The sequence below is a fragment of the Dipteris shenzhenensis genome, chromosome 14 (genome assembly GCF_047967505.1).
Source record: "Dipteris shenzhenensis isolate YYH24624 ecotype China chromosome 14, Dip_SZ_1.0, whole genome shotgun sequence".
Classification (NCBI taxonomy): Eukaryota; Viridiplantae; Streptophyta; class Polypodiopsida; order Gleicheniales; family Dipteridaceae; genus Dipteris; species Dipteris shenzhenensis.
Window position 1 is genome coordinate 44,766,819 of NC_141609.1, and position 20,960 is coordinate 44,787,778.

General features: G+C 49.6%; 1 protein-coding gene and 1 pseudogene across 4 annotated transcripts in view; one reads left to right on the top strand and one right to left on the bottom strand.

Moving 5' to 3' along the window:
* Positions 1-20,960, bottom strand: part of AARE (acylaminoacyl-peptidase-like protein) — a 141,125-nt gene that overhangs the window by 85,197 nt on the left and 34,968 nt on the right. For all 4 annotated transcript variants that reach the window (XM_087384567.1, XM_087384566.1, XM_087384568.1 and 1 more), the window contains exons 7-8: positions 5,336-5,474; positions 5,091-5,236 (exon numbers count right to left, since the gene is read on the bottom strand). In XM_087384567.1, coding sequence (XP_087240693.1) covers positions 5,091-5,236; positions 5,336-5,474 — 285 coding nt within the window. The remainder of the gene's footprint in view (positions 1-5,090; positions 5,237-5,335; positions 5,475-20,960) is intronic.
* On the top strand, positions 11,113-20,385 carry LOC147894693 (uncharacterized; annotated as a pseudogene).

Here is a 20,960-nt window from a genome sequence, read left to right on the forward strand (position 1 = left end):
CACAGGCACGTGGAGGAGGTATCTCAAGAGGTGGCAATGCATCAACCATTGAAAACTTCTGAAGTGTCATCAAGCTATTGTAATGCATGTGGCCATATCTGGCATGCCATAATTCTGCATTTTGCATGGCAGCTGTAGGGGTAGAAACTGCAAGAGCATGGGCTGCTCTTTTCTCAAAAATATCAAGCTGAAAAAGCCCACGCAGCAGAGTACCATTTCAGCCCACGCAGCAGAGTACCAGATAACCTTAAGGCATAGTCAGCTTCCCTGTCTCGGACAGCACATTTGTCATCCTCAAAGATGACCTGAAATCCCCCTCTGTTAAGAGTGGACACTAAAAGGAGATTTTTGGTTATGCCAGGCACATATAAGACATCTGAAAGTCTGAAAATTGAGCCATCAATGGCAGTGAGCTCAACCTCTCCTGTGCCACGTACTGAATATGATGAGTTGTTGGCACAAGTGACTTTCTTACCAACGGGAGGTGGATGCAAGGAAGTAAAAAGACACTTCCTAGAAGTGATGTGCTTGGATGCACCGCTGTCAAAATACCATGTGTTCAGTGTTTCATTAACACTGAAAGCAGATGCATCTGTAGAAGAGTCATAGCTGCAAGTCAAAATTGCATATGTATCATCACTGCAAGAGGCTGTACTATCCCGAGCATCTGGAACAGCCAACCTAGAATCTGAAATGCAAGATAAAAAGGCATAATCCTGTCCAACAAAGTTGGCTGCAGCATCCCCACTATCAGATGCATGAGGGGCTGAATCTGAAACAGCCATACCTGAGCTGTTTTTCTTTTCTTTTGCAAGCCTTTTCCTGCATTCTGCTATGTGATGACCTGGCTTTTTGCAGTAGTGACAAAAACCCTTCTTTTTGGGCTTACTTGCATCATTTTTAGCCTTTTGTGAAGGCTGTCTTGACCCACTGGAAGGCTGATTTACTGATGTCTTTGCCTGTCTCTTTGTTTTTTATTTAAATTTTGAGAGCATGGCTTGTTCACCTGCACGTGAAGCCAAATTTTTCCTGGTCTGCTCTTCCTAAAGCAGAAGTCCTATCAACTCATGAAAAGTGAGGGGATTTGCACCCCCCCTCAATGATAAGTTCAGCGAAGTGTGAAAGCTGAGATAAGACTCAAGAAGAGAATTCAGAGTGGTTGTAATCATCTCTGAATCAGGAATAATTTCATTTATGTTTAACAATTGCTCTCTGAGATCCTGTAGCTTTGTGAGGTGGACTGACATGGAGTCACCCTCCTCCATATGTGTATTGCCCAACTCTCTTTTCAAGAAAGATACCCTTGCATCATTCCGAGCTGCATACATGCTTTCCAAGATATCCCACGCTGCCCTGGAGGTCTTATACGACCAGATATGCGAAATGATAGATCTTTTCACTGAAAGAGAGATGCATGACAAAGCTAAGGCATCCCGTGAATCCCATCTCTTCTGCTCTGGGGTAGTGACTGTAGCTGCACCAACAACTTGTCCTGCAGCTGCACCCTGTGCACGACCTCTTCCACCTCCTTGCTGAGGAGGGGTAGCAGGTGCAATATCTCCTGGTCGGATCTCATCCCCATTGACATAATCCCATAAATTTCGAGAAATCAGAATATTACGTACCATGAAACTCCAGAGGGAAAGACCACCGAACTGAAACTCATTCTGATTTTGATGGGCCATATCTGAGAAAAAGATTGAAGCAGATACAAAGCTGAATTCCCTTACTGGGAATGAAATGCACAACTCCCAAAAAACACAGCCAAGCACGGGCTGTAAATGCAACTTAGATTTCTGTACTTGCACTGTCAGAAATCTGTCCAAGCATCAAAAACTCTCCAAAATCTGCCAAAAGTGCTGCAAACACTCCAAGAAAGGCAGTATGAACTGAATACTCCAAAAAATGCTCTCCCAACACAAAAGCCCCAATTTGTGGCTTGAAATTGCAACCAGAAAGGGGCAAAATTACTAAAAGCCCCAAATCTGCAATTTTTGAACAAAAGCCCTAAATTTCAGACTAGATCTGCAGATATGTCTGTAAAAGCCCCAAATTTTAGACAAAATCTGCAATTTTTGCTCCAAATGTAGCTCCGAAACTACACAATGATTGCAATGTCTGCAACATACAAAATGCCCCAAACGTACTCCCAGAATACTGAGCCAAACAATGGCTGTCTGCAAAATTTTCCTGCCAAAGATCACCTTCTAGTTCTCTTGTACGAAACCAAGGAGCTACCTGCTGTACGGAAGCAGATTGAGTACGGAATCATTGTACTGAAAACAGTACGGAAGTGCCGTACAGTTGGTACGACACTGTACGGCTGGTACGACGACAGGTGTACGCGCAGGTACGGAAGTGACGACGCATGTACGGAAGTGACGGCGCTATACGACGAATCTGTACGGGCTGTACAGCGAATCTATACGGCGCTGCACGGGAGCTGTACGGAAGCTGTACGACGAATCTGTACGGGCTGTACGGCGACTGTACGGAGGACAAAACCTTAATAGTCACTAACCATAGTTAGTGAACTTACTGCGGTTAGGGGGAAAAACCTCTTAAAGAGGGAAAAGTGCCCCTAACTAGCTTATTATATTACATTGGTCACTGCTGAATTATATCTATAATTCTAACATGACCATGCCCCTTTATGGTTGAGGATTTATTTACATGAAAAAGGGATTGTAAAACTTCTTCCCAAGAAGCAAACATGTGAATCCTTGGTTGATTGGAGGCCTATCACTCTTATGCCTGTTATTTACAAGATCATAACTAAAATGGCGGTTGATCGTATTAAAGAGTATCGACATGATGGCCTTCATCCTGCACAATATGGGTTCATTCCTCACCGGCATATCACAAATAACATTGCAAACGCTTATGTTGGAATAGAATATGCCAAATACACAGATCAGGATGTTCTATTACTGCATGTTGACATTGCAAAGGCATTTGACACAATCCAATGGGATTTTATATCACAGACTATGCATGCATTGGGTTTTGGTCGGAAATTGTGGCATGTTATTTATGGGCTCTACAATGACAGTAAAGCTGCCTGCATACTATCTGGGGATATTTCTGAAGCATGGACTCTTCGTTGTTCAGTTCATGAGGGCTGTCCACTTTGTGCACTTCTATATGCCATTGCTACACATCCCATGCTTCAATATATTTATCATCTAGTGGCAACAGACATGCTGCATGGATTAGAGATTCCTGGAAGCAGTACTATGATTGCTCAGGCTTATGCTGATGATTCATTTTTTACTCCTCAAAATACTCAGCAAGGAGTAAAATACTCAGCACGATCTATCGTCCCTGATGCATGCCTTATCTTTATATGGTTTGACTACATGTATTCATGTCAATTTTGAGAAATCTAAATTGCAACCTTTGCATTCCAAAGACTGGCATTCTCTTTTATGGCTGGCAGAAATTGTCCAACCCACTCAACCAATTCGCCATCGTGGTTATCCTTAGGTTGCATGATTACTCATCGCCAACAATCTAACTGGATACTTGCAAAGCTGAAGAAAAAGCTTGAATACTGGAAGTTAGCCACTTGGCCATTGCATGTCAGGCTACGGATTGTTCAATGCATTTTGATGGCGTATATTCAGTTTTACTTGCCTCTGATTATGTTCAGCAAGGGAGATCTTACATCTTTCATGTCTATAGTTATGGAGAGATCTTACATCTTTCATGTCTATAGTTATGGAAACCTTCTGGTGCTTCAACATGGCAAGAAAAGTTTGAGATTGCTTTCGGTGCAGCATCTCCGTTCGCCAAAGATGCATGGAGGTGTCAATATTCTTAACATCCATGTGCATATTTGCTCATAAAGTCAAAATGATGCTGCAATTTATGCAGGGTTTTCAGCCTGCCATGATGCATCATTTCTCTCACAACTCATCACCCCTACCTTTGGATACTAGCAGCCCACTCACTAGGATTTTCTTTTGGGTTGTATTGATGGTAAAATCAAAGGCTGTCCAATGGTATCCAACATGTTGATGGACTGGAAACACATCCTCTCGCATTTGGAATGGCATGGCCAGGATCCCTTGCAGGGAAATTCTCTAAGAGCTGAGAGGATACATTGGTCAAAGGTTTTTGTCCCTCCGTTGGCTTTCCAAGAGCCTAGACGTTCATACTTCCTTAGTCTAAAAGGGATCCACTCAGTTGCAGATGTCATTCATGATGATGAAAACCTTCTTTCTTTTCCATTGGCTGCTGCGAAATATGGTCTTGGCATGTATTATCGTCCTATATGGCACACTACTACTCATATGCCTCAGCATTGTCAACTGGTACCGCCACTAGAGATTGAGGACCGCCTTCAGGATTGGACTCTTCATTTGCTAGGGTCGACATGCCATCCTTTGAGGCTGTCTCACATTACTGTATTTTCTTTGTATAAAGTTATTGTACCCTTGCCTTGGGACTCATAGAGGGCGAGGGCGAATCACCTTTGGCAAATGAACCGTCCTACCAATTGGTGGTGAAAGAGACTATGAGGGATGCAGACATATTGCTCCAGCTGTTTGCCGCAGATGTTTGACCCTGCGAGAATCAGTGCCTCATCTTCTTTGGCATTGCTCTCACCACCGTGATTTCTTGGGCTTCCTTGGGCAGCCCAAGCACTACTTTTACTGGACACTCTGGACTCTATGGAAGGACAGAAATCATAGAGTCTTTTGTGATCCTACTTTTTCTATTTTCTCTTTTTTCAAGCGCTCCTTGCAGCAATCTTTCAATGATTGTCTGCAAACTCAATACATAGACTATGATGTATACTTGTCATATATTGACATCTTCTCTTGATGTATTTTGGCACATCCCGTTTTGGGATAGTGCCTCTGAAATAAAAAAGCAACAAAAATCCCCCCCCTCCCCCCCAAAAAAAGGTGTGTGCGCACGATTTCACCAAAAACACAAGTATGTGTGTGTGCGCACACGCGGGCACACACAATATAACATGCATTCAGAACATATGAGAACCACTCTTATATAGTCTTAGAGTTTTTTCCAACAAGTATCTACAAAGGAGCTAGAGAGAGAACATTTACTATAATACAACTGACCTGTTCACATTGATAGCCAAGATAGCTTGGCTGCTAAACCAAGGAGACGAGACCAAAAGAGTTTGCTTATCAAGCAACCATGGACAGGGCAGTAAACTGTCACAATATAAACCTGGAAAACCTCCTGGTGATTGTGTGATAGAAACCTAGGATCACGATCATATGAATTTGTCAAAACCCTTTATAAATCACAATGAGAGACAATTGTCAAAGACCAGCTCAACCATTCATCGTTTCTTCCTTACCAACTCTTTAATGTTAAGCTTTGACTGTAAAACCTCTTTGGCTGGCCACTGCAAAGTATGTAATGAGTTGGTTGCATTGTGTGCACCACTTCTTACAGCTGATTCTGCAGACAAGAATATCAAGAAATCTCCATCTACGCTGCAATACAAATAAAAAGTAAAAGAATTATTCCAAAGCCAAAATACTCGGGGACAATTACTTTATTCAACATAGAAAAGTTGGCTTAAATTCATTGTAAAATGCTGTAAACATCAATTACGCTAACTCGCAAGTACAACATTTCATTTATCATTGAAGTAAAGGTCCCAGTACAAGCCAGCATTTTTGAAAGTTCGAAAGGATGAAGGATTAGAAAAGAGAGCAAGCACACAAATCACAAGGAGCCACAGCAACGAGTGGGAAATCAAAACAAAACCACAAAATTCTGGTGTTATCAAGGTACATGCATGCACATGTTTACGTATTTATCTAAGTAAAAGTCTATCCGCATCAATGTCTATGTAAAAGCATGTGTGAGCACATCCATGTGTATGACTCTGTGTGTGCCTATGTGTGTGTGTGTGCGCACGCAAACATGGTGATCACCCTTGGGCTGCTATGATGCACTTCTTACTTCTACAAATCACCACCCCTGCTTTTGTTACTGGCAGCCTACTCAGTGGGACTTTCTTTTAGGTCATATTGAAGGCAAGGCCAGAGGTTGCCCTCGAATGTATTGGAAGCATATTCTTTCACATTTGGCTTGGTATGGCCGTGACTCGTTTCAAGGCAACTCTTTGAGAGTTGAGAGCATCCACTAATTTCACGAGTTTTTTCCCCACCCTTGGCCTTGCAAGAGCCCCGACGCTCATATTTCCTTGATTCGAAAGGGATCTATTATGTGGCTGATGTCATTCACGATGATGGCACTCCCCTTTCCTTTCCTTTGGCTGCTGGAAAGTATGGTTTAAAGATGCATTATCGCCTTGTATGGCAGGCTATTACTCATAAGCTAGCCTCTGGAGCTTCAAGACAGGCTTCAAGATTGGACTCTTCTTTCATCACACTCGTCCATTCGTCCTTTGAAGCTGTCCAATATTACAGTTTCCTCTTTATATAAAGTTCTATTGCCTCCACCACTATGGGATGCAGCTCGGGCAAATCAGATTTGGTGTTTGGATCATCCAGCCAAATGGTGGCAAAAAAGATTGAGGCAGATTTGGCATTACAAGATCCCTCTTCGACAATAGGTCTTTTTATGGCACATTCTCTGACTAATCCTAGTCTCTGTGGGCGTCATAATACGGTTTCTTCCAGCGTTGAAGCTCCTGTGAATGCTCCCAGCCCCCCCCCCCGCTCCCGTCTACCTCCCTCGCGCCGCGTGGCCCCCTCCCCCCTTCCCTTCCTTGCCCTCCTCTGCCTCTCGCCGCGCTGCCGCCACCCTCCTTCCTCCCCTCCTTCCTTCTCCGCCTCCTCCTCGCGCCGCGCTGCCACACCCCCGCCTCCCTTCCTCCCTTTCCCCACCTTTGAGCCGCGCTGCCACCCCCCCTCCCGTCCTTCCTTCTTCGCCTCCGCCTCGCACCGCGCTGCCACACCCCCGCCTCTCCTCCTTCCCCTTCCCCACCTTTGCACCGCGCTGCCACCCCCTCCCTTCCCTCCCTCCTCCCTTCTTTCCCCTCCTTCGCCTTTTCTCTTTCCCCGCTGCTGTCTATCCTTCCCCCGCTTCCTCCTGCGCCTCCCTCCCTCCTTCTTTCCTTCCCCTCCTCCGCCTCCATTCCTCCCTCCCTCGCCTTTGCCGTTTCTTTTCCCCCGCCTTTTGGAGCTTTCGCAGTTTGTCGGTGCGGTATGGCGGCTGTTAAGCCCGGAACCGGTGGCCCAGATGGACCCCCCCCCCCTCCTTCAGCCTACCGTGTAACACTGACAAAGCATCAAGTCTCCTTGGTGAAGCAGGCTGCCAATGACTTTTCCCAGAATTCGTTTATGGAAGAGTCATTGGCTACGCCCCTTCACGAGCAGACATCAGCAACTGGCTGCAGTCCACCCTATATCTTGAGGACAGCCACATTGAGGAGGTTGCACTCATGGGACGTGGTATCTTCTGGCTCAAGCTCTCCTCGACGCAGGCTGCGAGCGATATGGTCAGACGGTCCCCTACCTCTATGGGTGGGAAGATCATCCTTATGGTCCCGTGGTATAGGGGTTTCAGAGTAGCGGACTTCGATGCCCGCTTCCGCATCCCCCGCCATCCAGTTACCCTCATCTTCCCAGGCCTCGCAACAGAGCTTCGCCCGATCATCAAGGACATGGGGGCGCACTTTGGCTGGCTCATGCAGGACACCTTCGTTGATGCGACGGCAGCCCAAGGGGTGCCACGCGTCAAAGTGGCAATCCTAGATCCACAGAGTATTCCCTCGGAGTTCGAGATTGAGATGGATGCAGGTGTGGTGACGCAGCGCATTATGGTCACTGGTCGCCCAGATCAGTGTCTGAGATGCCACGGCTTCGGGCACCAGGCGCGCTCTTGCCCTCGCTTCACGAGGACAGAACCTCCGATGGCCCCCAGCCAGGCAACTCAGGATCTTCCCCGTCAGGCGTCGACAACCCCTCCAGAAGGGGAAGGCTGGACTGAGGTCAAAAGGAAACGGAAAGGAAACAAAACAATAACCAAAAAGCCCCCTCTCCAGCAAGAGACCCCTGAGGTCACCAGTCAGCAACAGCCCGATAAGGGGAAGGAGAAGGTCAGCCAGCCTCCTCCTCATCTTTCACCCCACCCCCCTCCTCCTCCCCCCTCCTCCTCGATTCCCCTACCTCCTCCACCCCCCCCCCGACACCTTTGGTTTCAACCCTTCCCTCTCCCTCGAGCATGATCCCGCGGGGACCCCCCCCCTCCTCCTGCGGCCCCGAAGTTAGCACAGACCTCCTTCGCGCCTACCCCCCCTGGCCCGGTGGAGGGGAGAGGCCCTTCCCCGCAGACGGCCAGCACCGCCCCAGCTCTTCCAACGACCAGCACCCCTCTTTCTGGTTCTGACTCCTCATCTTTGTCCCCCACCCAAGGGCAGCTCCTAGAGCTCTACCTTTGGAGTTCTATCGAGCATGACCTTGGGATTAGTTGGATGCAGCTGGTATTGGCTCCTTCCCTGCATGCCTAGACATCAACATCGTCTTCCTCCGAAAGGGGGTGGAGGGTCAGGTGTCCATCCTCACCCCCCATGATGGTCCCAGCTATTCCTTCACTATCACTAGTGATGGGAATGAGCAATGGACGAATGAAAATGTTTGGGAGACGATTCGTGATCAGTCCCAGAAGCAGGTACAAGACTCGATTTGTAGCAGAGCAGCGGAGCTTCTTCAACAGCAGTGGAAGGAGGGTGACGTTCGTCTGAGATGGCGCCACAGCGCCAAACGGTTCAGCCTTTTGGTCATCATTCGACCGCCTCTGGAGTGGATCTACACGGAAGGGCTCCGCCCTTGGAGGACCTCAGAGGTAGCGGGCTTCTACAGTATCTCCCTAGTGGGGGCTTCGAGTTGGTTAGAGAGAGCTTACCACCATGGGACGAAGGGCCTTTCCCCTCTGCTAAAGGTTTTAGAGGATGGGTCCGATGATCCAGCCTCACCTTCGAAACCTTCACAGAAGCGCCTTCATCTGCACACTGGACATCCTCCGATCACCTCGACATCGACCGCAAGCAGACAGCTGTTTGTGGCCCATCTCTCCTCTTCATGAGTATACGCATTATCTCTTGGAACGTCAACGGGTTCCACTCATCTGGAACCCGCGGCCCCAGGAACATGGTGCTCGGATAGGAGCTCCAGCCAACTTTGGTGGGAAGGGTAGATGTGCTCCTATTACAGGAACACAAGCTTTCAGCTTCTCAGACCAGTAAGTGTGGAAAGGTCCTCACAGGGCGCTCCCACACCTACTGGGAACCTTTGATTGGCGAGCAGGGGAGGAGCGGAGGTGCCACCTCCATCAATGCTTCTCTTGTACAGCATGTATGTGGTTTTGGCACCTTGATCCCAAGACGAGCGCTTTGGGTGGGCTTGAAATTGAGGGATCCCGCATCGGCATCCTCAATATCTATGCCCCGACCGACCTTAGACGGAGAGCCACTTTCTGGAGCAGATGGATTCTTGGATTGTAGGCAGGGATTTCAATAACCTTGAGGCTCTAGAGGATCAGCAGGGACGGGGCCCAGAGTTCCTCGGTATAGCTCAGGCGGAGCAGGCGGAGTGGGACTCCTTGTTCACTGTGGGAGGTCGGGACAGTTGGAGAGAGCCTTCCTTTTGCAGGTGGACAGGGAGCTTGGACTTCTCTTAGGGTTCTAGGAGGGAGGGAGGCAGACTTCTGGAGCGGTTAGACCGTTTCTATGTCAGTGATTCGGCGATAGGTAGAGGTGGAGAGTCAGGGGTGGTTCCAGGGACGACCCTCTCTGACCATGCCCCCAGTCATCCTAGTCCTGGACTCAGCCTCTCATTCCTTATCTCCCCGCATGTGCCGGATCCCAGACTCCATCTACTCCAAAGCAGCGGTTCGCGGCAGGATAGTGGACCTGTGGAAGCAGGATTGGGACCCCATGGGGGATATGCCAGCTCAGGTAGCTCAAGTTCTTGCCGAGTCTAGTCTCATATGTCAGCAGGAGGCAACTCTGGTCAAGCAGCAGTGGTGGGCGAAGGAGAGGGGCCTCAGACGAGACCTTGCCTCGATACAGCGGATGCAGAAGTCTTCTCCAGGCTCCGAAGAGCTCAGACGACAGGAAGTTAGAGCCCGAGCCATGTTAGAGGAGATCACCCAGAGACGCTCAGAGATCTCATTCCACGCTTCCAAGTCCTTTTGGGCTAGGAAAGGCGACAAGATGTGTAGAGAGTTCTTCAAGACTCATGGCCAGAGGTCAGCAGGGGAGCAGCTCCGCTCTCTTAGGGCACAGGATGGTAGTGTCAGGACAGATCCAGACGAGGTCAGGGACTTGGCAACAGATTTCTATAGATCCCTATTCCAGTAGGAGCCCCCAGGCCCTCGTGCCCGCCGTTGCAAGGAGGAGGTGTGGACGTATACGCCGACGCTCGTGCAGCCTAGCATGAGTGAGGCCCTTCTCGCCCCGTTTACCGTGTCAAAGATGCAGGATGCTGTGAGAGATATTGATGGGCAGAAATGCCCAGGTGAGGATGGGCTCTCTAGAGCTTTCTTCACCACCTTTTGGGAGCAGATCCACCAGCCCCTGCTTGCAGCCTTCCAGCATATCTTTTCCAACGGAAAGATGCCAGAGAGCCTTGCGACTGGCTTGATTTGCCTCATCCACAAAGGGGGGGACCGTCAGGAGATCAGACAATGGCGCCCTATCACCCTCCTTCCGACTGCCTATAAAATCCTCGCCAAGATGATCAGTACCCGCATCCGACCCTGCTACATGACTTGATCCATGACACCCAGACTGGTTTTGTCCAGGATCGCAGCATTTTGGACAACATCTTCACGTTCTTAGAGGCGACGGATTGGGCCCAGCATAGTGGCCAGTACCTAGCCATACTCCTTGACTTTGAGAAGGCGTATGACAGGGTAGACTGGTCCTTCTTGGAGGGCACACTTTCTCGGTTCAGTTTCCCGGAGGAGTGGATTAGAGGTATTGCTAGCCTCTACAGATCAGCCTCCAGTCGGGTTATCATCAGTGGCACGATGGGGGAGAGATTCACCCTCGAGCGCTCGGTACATCAGGGCTGCCCGCTTGCGCCCTACCTCTTCCTCTTTTTTGCGGAGGCCATGGCTCACTTCCTATGAGCCCGTACCACTGGTCTTCGAGGGATGCGCCTCCCTATCAGGGACGATGCAGAGCTTCTGGACTCCAAGTATGCAGACGACACGGCCCTGTATGTGCAGGATGATGTTGAGTCCCTGGAGCGAGTGAGACTATCGCTAGAGGTTTTCTGCCTAACCGCTGGGGCGAAAATCAACTGGCATAAGTTAGTTGGTTTTCTTACGGATCCAGGAGCCAGCTCACAGTGGGGTATTTTCCTCGGGTTTCGCTGGATCCCTAGAGGACAGACGACACGTTACCTGGGATTCCAGGTAGGGCTGGATACCACGCCGGCTCAGCAGTTCCTAACGGTCCTAGCTTCCATACGACGGAAGCTAGCCTTCTGGAGCACGGCTCGGCTATCTCTGGCTGGCAGGGCCCTTGTGGTCAATCAGGTCCTTCTAGCCACTGCTTGGTCTGTGGCATCCTGCTGGTGTTTCTCGAGATCGTGCGTAGCCCAACTGAGGAGACTGGTGCAGAACTTTCTATGGTTTGGCTCAGACGGTTTCGGCACCACCATAGCCCGGGTCACCTGGCAGACGGTCATTCTCCCCCAGACAGAGGGCGGTCTTGGCATCATAGATCCAACACTTCAGAGTCACGCATTACTTGGAAAGTTAGTCATCCGCGGTCTGACCCTAGGAGGCCAGACGTGGAAGCTCTTGCTTTAGCATGGTCTCAGCGCGTGTATCCCCCAGAGAGGGGGTGATTGGCAGCCTTCTATCCGGTGCATTTTCACTTTAGCCCCGCTGACTCAGCCCCCAACAGCCCCTGATTTGGAGCAGCCAGGTGACAGATGATACAGGTCGCCAGCTTGGAGAGAGGTCCCATATCCCATGGGCGCTCTGGGCGCATGGGCCTACGCGCTCGCTCCGGATTTGGAGGGACATCTATAGCCAGTTGGGCCCAGACGAGCTGGCAGCAGCAATAGGTACAGCACGAGGGATCCACGCTCGACGAGCGGAGATTGATGCTGCCATTCCTGCAGGTTGGAGGATTCCCACAATCACCAGACAGGTCCTCCCAGGAGATGAGAGGTCTAGATTTGGGAGGGCCACTCCTTGACAGAAGTGGAGTGGGACCCAGGGGAGTGGCGTTGGCCACCACTGGAGGCCTCAGAGAACCCTACCCCCTTCTTCTCATAAAGCACGCGTACCGGTAGGCGTGCTCTTGGGGCTCTCTCCAGCACAGGCCACCCACCCAGGCACATAGCTGGTTTGCCCAAGGGATGTCTCTGGTCTTTCTTTGTACATTCTGGAAGACTCTATGGGCAAGCTGGCAGCCGAGGAAGATCTCTTACTTTCTTTGGATGGTGGTCCATACCAGTTGGGAGCTGGCTGAGGCAGATGGGGCAAGAGGGGCACTGCCAGATGTGTTTTCAGGAGGAGGAATCCCTGAAGCACTGCCTTTGGAGCTATTCGCATGCTCAAACAGTGTGGAAGGGAGTCATGGGGATCTTAGCGAGGGCTGCACCCGAGCTAGGACCGGTCACCTGGGGAGCCTTTTGCTGGTGCAGCACCGAGGTGGGACTTCACTTGGCTTACGAGTTCTCTCGACAGGATCCAGTTTTCTTCATTACGCAGGCCACCTGGGCATACATGGAAAGCTTCCCCTGGCATCTAACAGAGACGATGCAGGAGCGATGACTCGGCACCCAGTTTGGGAGATCATAGGGAGTATTGTAGGCTGGCATATCTGGACTTCCAGATGCGCGCAGACCCTAGGAGATCAGGCTTCTTCTGCTACCCAAACCCTAGCAGACATCTAAAGCACGATCATTCACACGCTCAAGGGTCAGTGGGATCAGAGTCAGGGGGACTCCCGAGCAGGGAAGGAGAAGAGACGGCGCTTCCTTCGCGACCAGGACCATCAAGAGCTTTTCTTCCAACACTCTACTCAGAGTCTTCAGTGGCATTTCTCGCCGCCACCGTGGCTGTTTGTCCACACTCAGATGACTATGCCCTGAGAGGCTTGTAATTATTTTTGTTACCCCGGGCTATATCCGTTTTGTGATCACAGCCCGCTGGCCTTTTAGGCCTTCTTGTACTCTCGTTTTCAAGCAATATAACTAGCACTACTTTTTGCGAAAACAAAAAAAAAGGGCACATTCTGTTGGGGGTTCTCTCATCTGGACAGCTTCTAGCACGCCGACGTATCGCTCCAACTGTTCGTCATCGTTGTTTGGTTCAAGGGAGTCTGTGTCTCATATTTTTTGGCACTATCGTGACACCCGTGATTTCTTGGGCCTTTTTCAGCAATGGTTGCGATTGAGATTTCCTCATGCTACCTTCGGCAAGTCTTTTTGGCTTTTGGGGTTTATCCTCGCTGACCAGAGTTTGAGTTGTTCTTTTCATGGGTTCGCTATTGGGCACTCTGGACTCTCTAGAAAGATAGAAACCACAACGTCTTTGGTGATCATACTTTTTCTACTTTTCCTTTTTTCGGACGATCTTTGCAGCAATCTCTCTTTGATTGCTGCAAACTCGTTACATAGACTACAGTGTATACTTGTCATATACTAAAATTTTCAGCTGATGTACGCTTGAGCTCCCTTTTCAAGAGAAGCTATTTTGTAATATAAAGCATCAAAATTTTCACACACAAAAAAAAAGTGTACGCACGCACATGCTTTGGTGATCCTACATTTTCCATGTTTCACTATTTCCGGATGTCACTTAGGCAATCTTTTTAGGATTGCCTATCTGTTACTCAATTTTCTTGTCTTATAATGAGATATTCTGAGATTGTATTTGCATGTCTACTCTTAGGCGACTACTTTTTATAATATAAAGCTACATGGATTTCACCACACAAAACAAAAGTGTGTCTATGTTTGGGAAGCAGTTTTGATTGTTTGGAAGATATGCTAGTGTCGCTATTGGGCTATTTGGTCATTGTATCGTGCTCGTACCATTCGTTTATATGAGCACTTTTCAATGATTGTCTTCCCATACTTTCGACCTTCTTTGCTTCGGTCTCTACAGGATGCTCATTCCTTTGGAGACCTTCCTTAAGCCTAGTTGGAAGTTGTTTATTACTGTGTTAGTTATGAGTAGTAGCTGTCTCCTCTGGGAGAGCTATGAATGTAAATGCTTTCTTAATGCAAATTTTCTTTTCTTTTTTCAAAAGCATGTGTCTATGTGGGTGTTCCTTGCATATTGGGATGCTCTCAAGCATGCTTTTATTCCTCACCACCCGTCCCCCTCCCTCCACCTTCCCCCCCTCCCCCTCCGCCCCCCCCCTCCACCTCCTTAGTAGGTTCTTCAACCTCCCCCCCCCCCCCCCCCTTCCTAGGACTTGCCTCGACTCCCTTGCCAACAGGCAAGGGTAAGATAGCGCCCCCTTCCGCTTCTTCGTCGCAGCATCCCGTCCCCTCTCTCCATTCAAGAGGGGGAGCCAGAGGGAAGGGGCTCGTTCTTGCAGTCAGCAACTCCCAACTTCCAGCCTGAGCATCCCCTACCGTGAGACTTTTGGAGATTAGGGCCCTGGAATTACCTTGAGATTCCAGACTCCTGTCCTCTACCCCTAGAGGTAATGCTTTGGATAGCCTCGATCTGTTTATTGCAGTTTGCTACTTCCCTCCCAAGACCTCCCGCTTTGCCAAAGATATTCAAGGGGAGAATGAGACATCACCATTTGTTGCTCTTTATCAGTCCTTTGTTGAATTCTCTAGCGGCGGGGAAGTCCTCCTAGTTGGGGACTTCAACGCGAGGACAGGCGCTCGTCAGGCACCACTTTGACGCACTACAGTCCTTCTGTGAGTCTCATGATTTGAAGGTCAACTTCGGTAAAACCAAGGTTATGATCTTCAATACATCTCGAGTCGTCATGCACGATGAGCATTTCACATTTGATGGGTCCCCTGTTTCATACACCTATCTTGATATGCTTCATTGGCTAGACTAGAGAGGCGGTGCTTCTGCTCTCATTTTCAGAATCCACGGACCAAAGGATTGCCCTTTGACTCCTTGGTCCGCCCAGCAGGAATGTATGGCAGTCCATCCTGGGGGCCAAACTTTCCAAATACAAAGTGGGCCAGGGTGGAGCGGCTACACGTTCTAATGTTATCACGGATGATCCGTGGTAAGCCATCCATCCCTCAGTAAATTATCCGGGCGGAGTTTGGGTCACCTTCATTACACCTAGATGCTGCATTTCATGTAATTACGTAACTATACTGAGTCAGGGAGTATGGGGATTACACATCCGGGCATAGCAGGATACCATGGCTAGCACTGTCCTCTTCTATGGCACTCGCAGCAAGGGGAGACCAGAGGTGTTGGTATGCCTGCACAGAGAGATGGTTTGCATGATTAGGGCTCCACATGGACAGACTTCCTCCTTTCCAATACAACATGGATGCTCCTTTCTCTCCGTCCGTCCCTCACCAGATCCTCCACGTGGAGTTTGGGTCATCCATCCCTCACCAAATCATCCGGGTGGAGTTTGGGTCAGCGTGGTAAGCCATCCGTCCCTCACCAGATCATCTGGGCGGAGTTTGGGTCACCCCCATTACAGCTAGATGTTGCATTCATGTAATTACGTATCTATGCCGAGTTAGGGAGTATGGGGATTACACATCCAGGTGTAGCATGATACCATGGCTAGCACTGTCCTCTTCTATGGCACTTGCAGCAAGGGGAGACCGGAGGTGTTGGTATGCATGCACAAAGAGATGGTTTGCAGGACTAGGACTCCACATGGACAAACTACCTCCTTTCCAATACAGCATGAATGCTCCTTTCGGTCAACCAGGTTATCCGTGAGGATCTACTACAGCTACACACATTCCGGACTTGGTTGGGCCCGAGTGATCTTCCAATGAAGCTGGGCTTCTACAGAGATCACTTCTTACATATCACAACGGAGGGTTTCATTGATCCACCGAAATAAACGCAGATTCACCTACCCCACTTGCTTAGGATCTCTCTTGGGTATTTCCAGATCTCTTCTCACAGACTTCGTATTGAGAGCCGCAGAGCAGAGCGGTTACCCAGGGAGAGGCGCATATGCACACTGTGTGACATGCAGGAGGTTGAGACAGAGGAGCATTTCATATTCACATGCCCTATTTACTATGAGATCCGTGGGCGTTTCTACTGCCTCTTCAGAGTTTGGCCCGTTTCCTCTCCTACCCAGACCAGCGATGCTTGGCCAGTTTCATTCATGAGGTGCTCAGACACCGAGATAGGATACTCCGAGCACGGAGACATTAGCAGACTTCTCCCCCGACTGATACCTCTCAGAGCCTATCACGGAGTTCTTTCAGCCAGATCACATAGACTCCCACGAGGCAAGACCTCGACGTGACCGTGACCTGGAGCCTGTGACCCGACAGCTCAGATAGAGGGTTGACTCACAGATCATACTTGGGGACATCCCCTCCTTGTTTAGGGTCCGAGCCCGACTGACGGGGGTCACAGTGGCCCTGGTTAGACGCAGAGATGTACCAAGACAGCATCCTTGGGAAGGCGACAGCACTCTATTGCTGACCTCATGGCTCCACCTCCACAGCCCCATCCATCCTGATGTCCTGCTGCTGCTGCTGCTGATGATGGTTATCATGATGTCGACGATGATGCTGAGACTGATTGATTTATATAGTCAAGATATGACTATGTTGTACTTAGGATTTAGTACTACCATTTTGCATTTTTTGCATTTTGTATTGGTGTGGATGCTCGTTTAGTAGCTCCACTACCACAGCTCATTGTATCAGGTTTTTCACAGTCTCATAGACCCATCGGTCTTCCAAAGACTTTAATAAACTTTCTTTCTTTCTTTCTTTCTGCATCTCCCTCTCCCCCTCCCTCTCCATCAAGCTCCCCCTCCATCTCCATTAAGCTCGCTCTTCATCCCCTCTTCCATCTTCATCTCCTTCCATCTCCACTCCATCAAGCTCCCTCTCCATCACTTCTCTATCAAGCTCCCTCTTCATCCCCTTCTCCATCATGCTCCTCCTCCATCTCCATCTCCATCTCTATCAAGCTCCTCTTCATCTCCCTCGGGCCTCTCCATCAAGATCCCCCTCCATCTCCCTCTCCATCTCCCTTGGGCCTCTCCATCATCTCCCTCTCTCTCTCCCTCTCCATCTCCCTTAGGCCTCTCCATCAAGCTCCCTCTCCATCTCCCTCTTTCCCCTTCTCCATCTCCATCTCTCTCCCTTTCTCCAAGCATCAAGATTCAAGCCTCTCCATCCTTCTCTCTCTCTCTCTCCCTCTCTCTCTCTCTCTCTCCCTCTTCATCCCCTTCTCCATCAAGCTCCTCCTCCATCTCCATCAAGCTCCTCTTCATCTCCCTCGGGCCTCTCCATCAAGCTCCCCCTCCATCTCCCTTGCACCTCTCCATCAGCTCCCTCTCTCTCTCCCTCTCCATCGAGCTCCTCTCCATCTCCCTTGGGCCTCTCCATCAAGCTCCCTCTCCATCTCCCTCTTTCTCCCTCTCCATCTCCATCTCTCTCCCTTCTCCAAGCATCAAGATTCAAGCCTCTCCATCCTTCTCTCTCTCTCTCTCTCTATTTGGCCTCTACATCGACCAGCTCGAGACCACCATCAGGACACTCGGAGGTACAGGCTGCTCTCTTGCGGAGGCTGTCTTCCAGATTCTCCTATATACAGACGATGTAGTACTACTATCCTCTTCAACACTTCCAGAGCCGCTATGCACCGAGAGCAATTCCTCTTCGCCGGCGACCCTGTTGAGATAGTTGACTCTTACACATACTTGGGCATTGTCTTCTCAGGCCCGATCTTCACGATGCGCCCGACCATGCAGGCCAGGATCGGCCGCAGCTACGCCGCTCTTGCCAGGCTGGAGCGACAGTGCTACCACTCCCACTTCCAGGACCCGCGGACCAAGTCTCTCCCTTTTTATTCTTTGGTCCGCCCAGCAGACATGTACGGTAGTCCGTGGTGGGGAGCCGACCTTTCAGAGACAGAGCGGGCTTGAGTCGAGCGCCTACAGATACTGATGTTTGCTCAGATGATCCGCAGCAAACCATTGATACCACACCAGATCATTCTAGCAGAGTTCGACGCCTCACCCCTACAGCTCAATGCGGCTTTCTAGGCTATTACTTATCTACACAGAGTCAGGCATTTCAGCTCCTCCGACGGTCGCCTCCGCCTACCTTGGCTAGCCCTATCCTCCTCTATGGCCTTATCCGTTGATGGGGACCAGTGATGCTGGTATAGTCGTCTTTCCAGTTGGTTCACCCGACTGGGCCTCGACTTAGACCGATTGCCTCCTTTTCAGTACAGCCTCGACGCTCCACCATCTCCGCTCTCCCCCGCTGACCAGGAGGTCAACCGGCTCATTCGAGTAGATCTGCTCCAGCTCCACACCTGGCGGACATGGTTTCTTCACCCCGAGCTTCCTGTGAAGCTTGACTTCTACCGCCGACATTGCCTCCAGATCTCACAGGAGGGCTTCATCACACCTCCGGGTTACACACAGCTTCATCTACCACATGCGCTCCGGATCTCCCTTGGTCAGTTTAGGGTTTCGTCACACCGATTACGGATCAAGAGCGGACGCGCAGAGGGTATCCCACGAGAGGGCCACCTTTGCCCACTTTGCGACTTGCAGGAGATTGAGTCGAAGGAGCACTTTGCTTTCAGATGTCCTATCTATTATGCCATTCGAGGTCGGTACCACTGCCTCTTCCGCGACGGATTCGGCCCCCTCCCACACATGCTGCAGTTCCCGGATCAGCGATGCCTAGCCGCTTTCTTACATGAGATGACTCGCCACCGAGATAGCTCTCTCCGAGCAAGACGACACGTGCAGCACACACAGTGTGAGGACACCCAGCGGCCCATCACCGATTTCTTCCAGTCACAGGATACCTCTCCTCAGTCTAGCCGACGACGCGGACGTGAGCGAGAGCCAGAGCCACGACAACTACGCCAGCAGACAGACTCACACATCCGGGTCCATGACATCTCGTCTCTGCTCTCTGCCCACCCCACCGAGGTTACCGTTGCCCTCATCCACAGGGCCACCCGCCGCCCCCGATGACCGAGCTCGACTAGGCCGCGTGACGTCAGAGGCCAATCATCCATCGCAGGGTTTTTTCCGGCCTCCCATTTGACGGCCCCTCTATGATTGGTCTCTGATGATCACCACCTGCACATATATATTGTATCTCCCCCCTCTCCCCCATTTTTGGTGCCCCCCCCTTCTTTTTTGTATCATCTGGAGGTAGACACATATTTTTTATATCAAGACTAGACACACCGTCCATAACCTCCTTTTTGTAGAAACGGTTGGCTGGCTCGTTTTGAGACCACCACCGTTATGCTCAATGTATCAGTTATCTTTAGTCTCATAGACCTTCACGGTCTCCCGAAGACTTTAGTAAACTTTCTTTCTTTCTTTCTTTCTTTCTCTCTCTCTCTCTCTCTCTGCCACCGGCTATTTATGAAGCCTTTTCATTGCATTATACTTACTTTGAGAGAGTGAAAGAGAAGTCTAATGTTTGCAAGTGGCATTGTTAAGTATTGCTCCAAGATCCAAACTAGTAGTGTGACCCACCTTCTTATTCATTTGTGTAAGTTGGGTGGGCAATCCGGACCATGCACGGGGATTCCCGATGACATTTTTCAAGATTGTTGACAAAAGTACCTATCCTTGAAGCAGGACAAAGACCTCTATGCACGAGAGAAGATGGTGTGCTCGGACATTTCCTCATCTGAAGCAAAGGATGAGGCATCTCAATCCGTCTCTATTGCCTCCGTCGGGGATGCTATGTCTTACAGCACGGCATCAAAGAGAACAAAGACAAGTGACGCACCAAGAAGGAGGCAAGCTACTCTTTGCCCAAGCCACGGGTGGCCTCTCCGGTCCATTGTCATTCCTGAAGGAGCGGCAAAGACAAGCTGAAATAGAGACTGTCTGCACCGTCATTGAGTACAATCTCTCTTTCCATGTGCTTCGATGTGAACGGTGGCGAAGAATGGTGAAAGCCATAGTCTCGGTTGGTCCATGTGAAGGGTGGGATGGAGTTAGCTACAATGACATGCGTACCAAGAAGTTAGATGAAGAGAGGGAGAGAATCAACAAGCCTCGAGCCCGTGCGTGCCGGGTGGGCCAAGTATGGATGCTCCATTCTCTTGGACGGATGGTGTGATAGAAAGAAGAGAGGCATCATTAACATTCTTGTCTCTTACCCTCTTAGCACATACTTCTTACGGGTTGTGGATACGGGAGAGAAGGGAAGAAAAACCACTGCCTCCTTTATCTATCGCCACATTTGGGATGCTATACTTCAGGTAAGTTGAGAGTCATGTAGCACATGATCGGACGTGTCAACCATGAGAGCATGCTTCACAAGAAAGGTAATACCCCAAAAAAGAATGCTCTCCTGCATTAAAAATGTCATAACCAGTAAAGTGTCATGCCTTGCCTGCATAATATGATGATTGTGCTCTTACAAAGCCACTATATCAGGCTGCAAATCATGGACATATACCCACACAAGCTTCCATTTCCGAGTGTCACATAAACCATGTACATTGAAAGTCATGCAATTTATTTGTTCAAGCATTAACTTACAGATATTTTATACAGCTATATACTACTAAAAGATACACCAATACTACATGTCCACCTGAGGTGACACATCAGCCTGATGAGAGTACAGTAAGCCAGCAACTTACATATATTTTATACAGCTATATACAACTAAAAGATACACCAACACGACATGTCCACCTCAGGGCCTACGCCTCCTCCCTGAGGTGACACATCAGCCTGATGAGAGGACAGTAAGCTAGCAACTTCTTCTGGGAATAGAATACGGCTGGCCGTTACAGCAGCCCGCTCCCGATGTAATGCCAATTCCTGAATTTTCTAC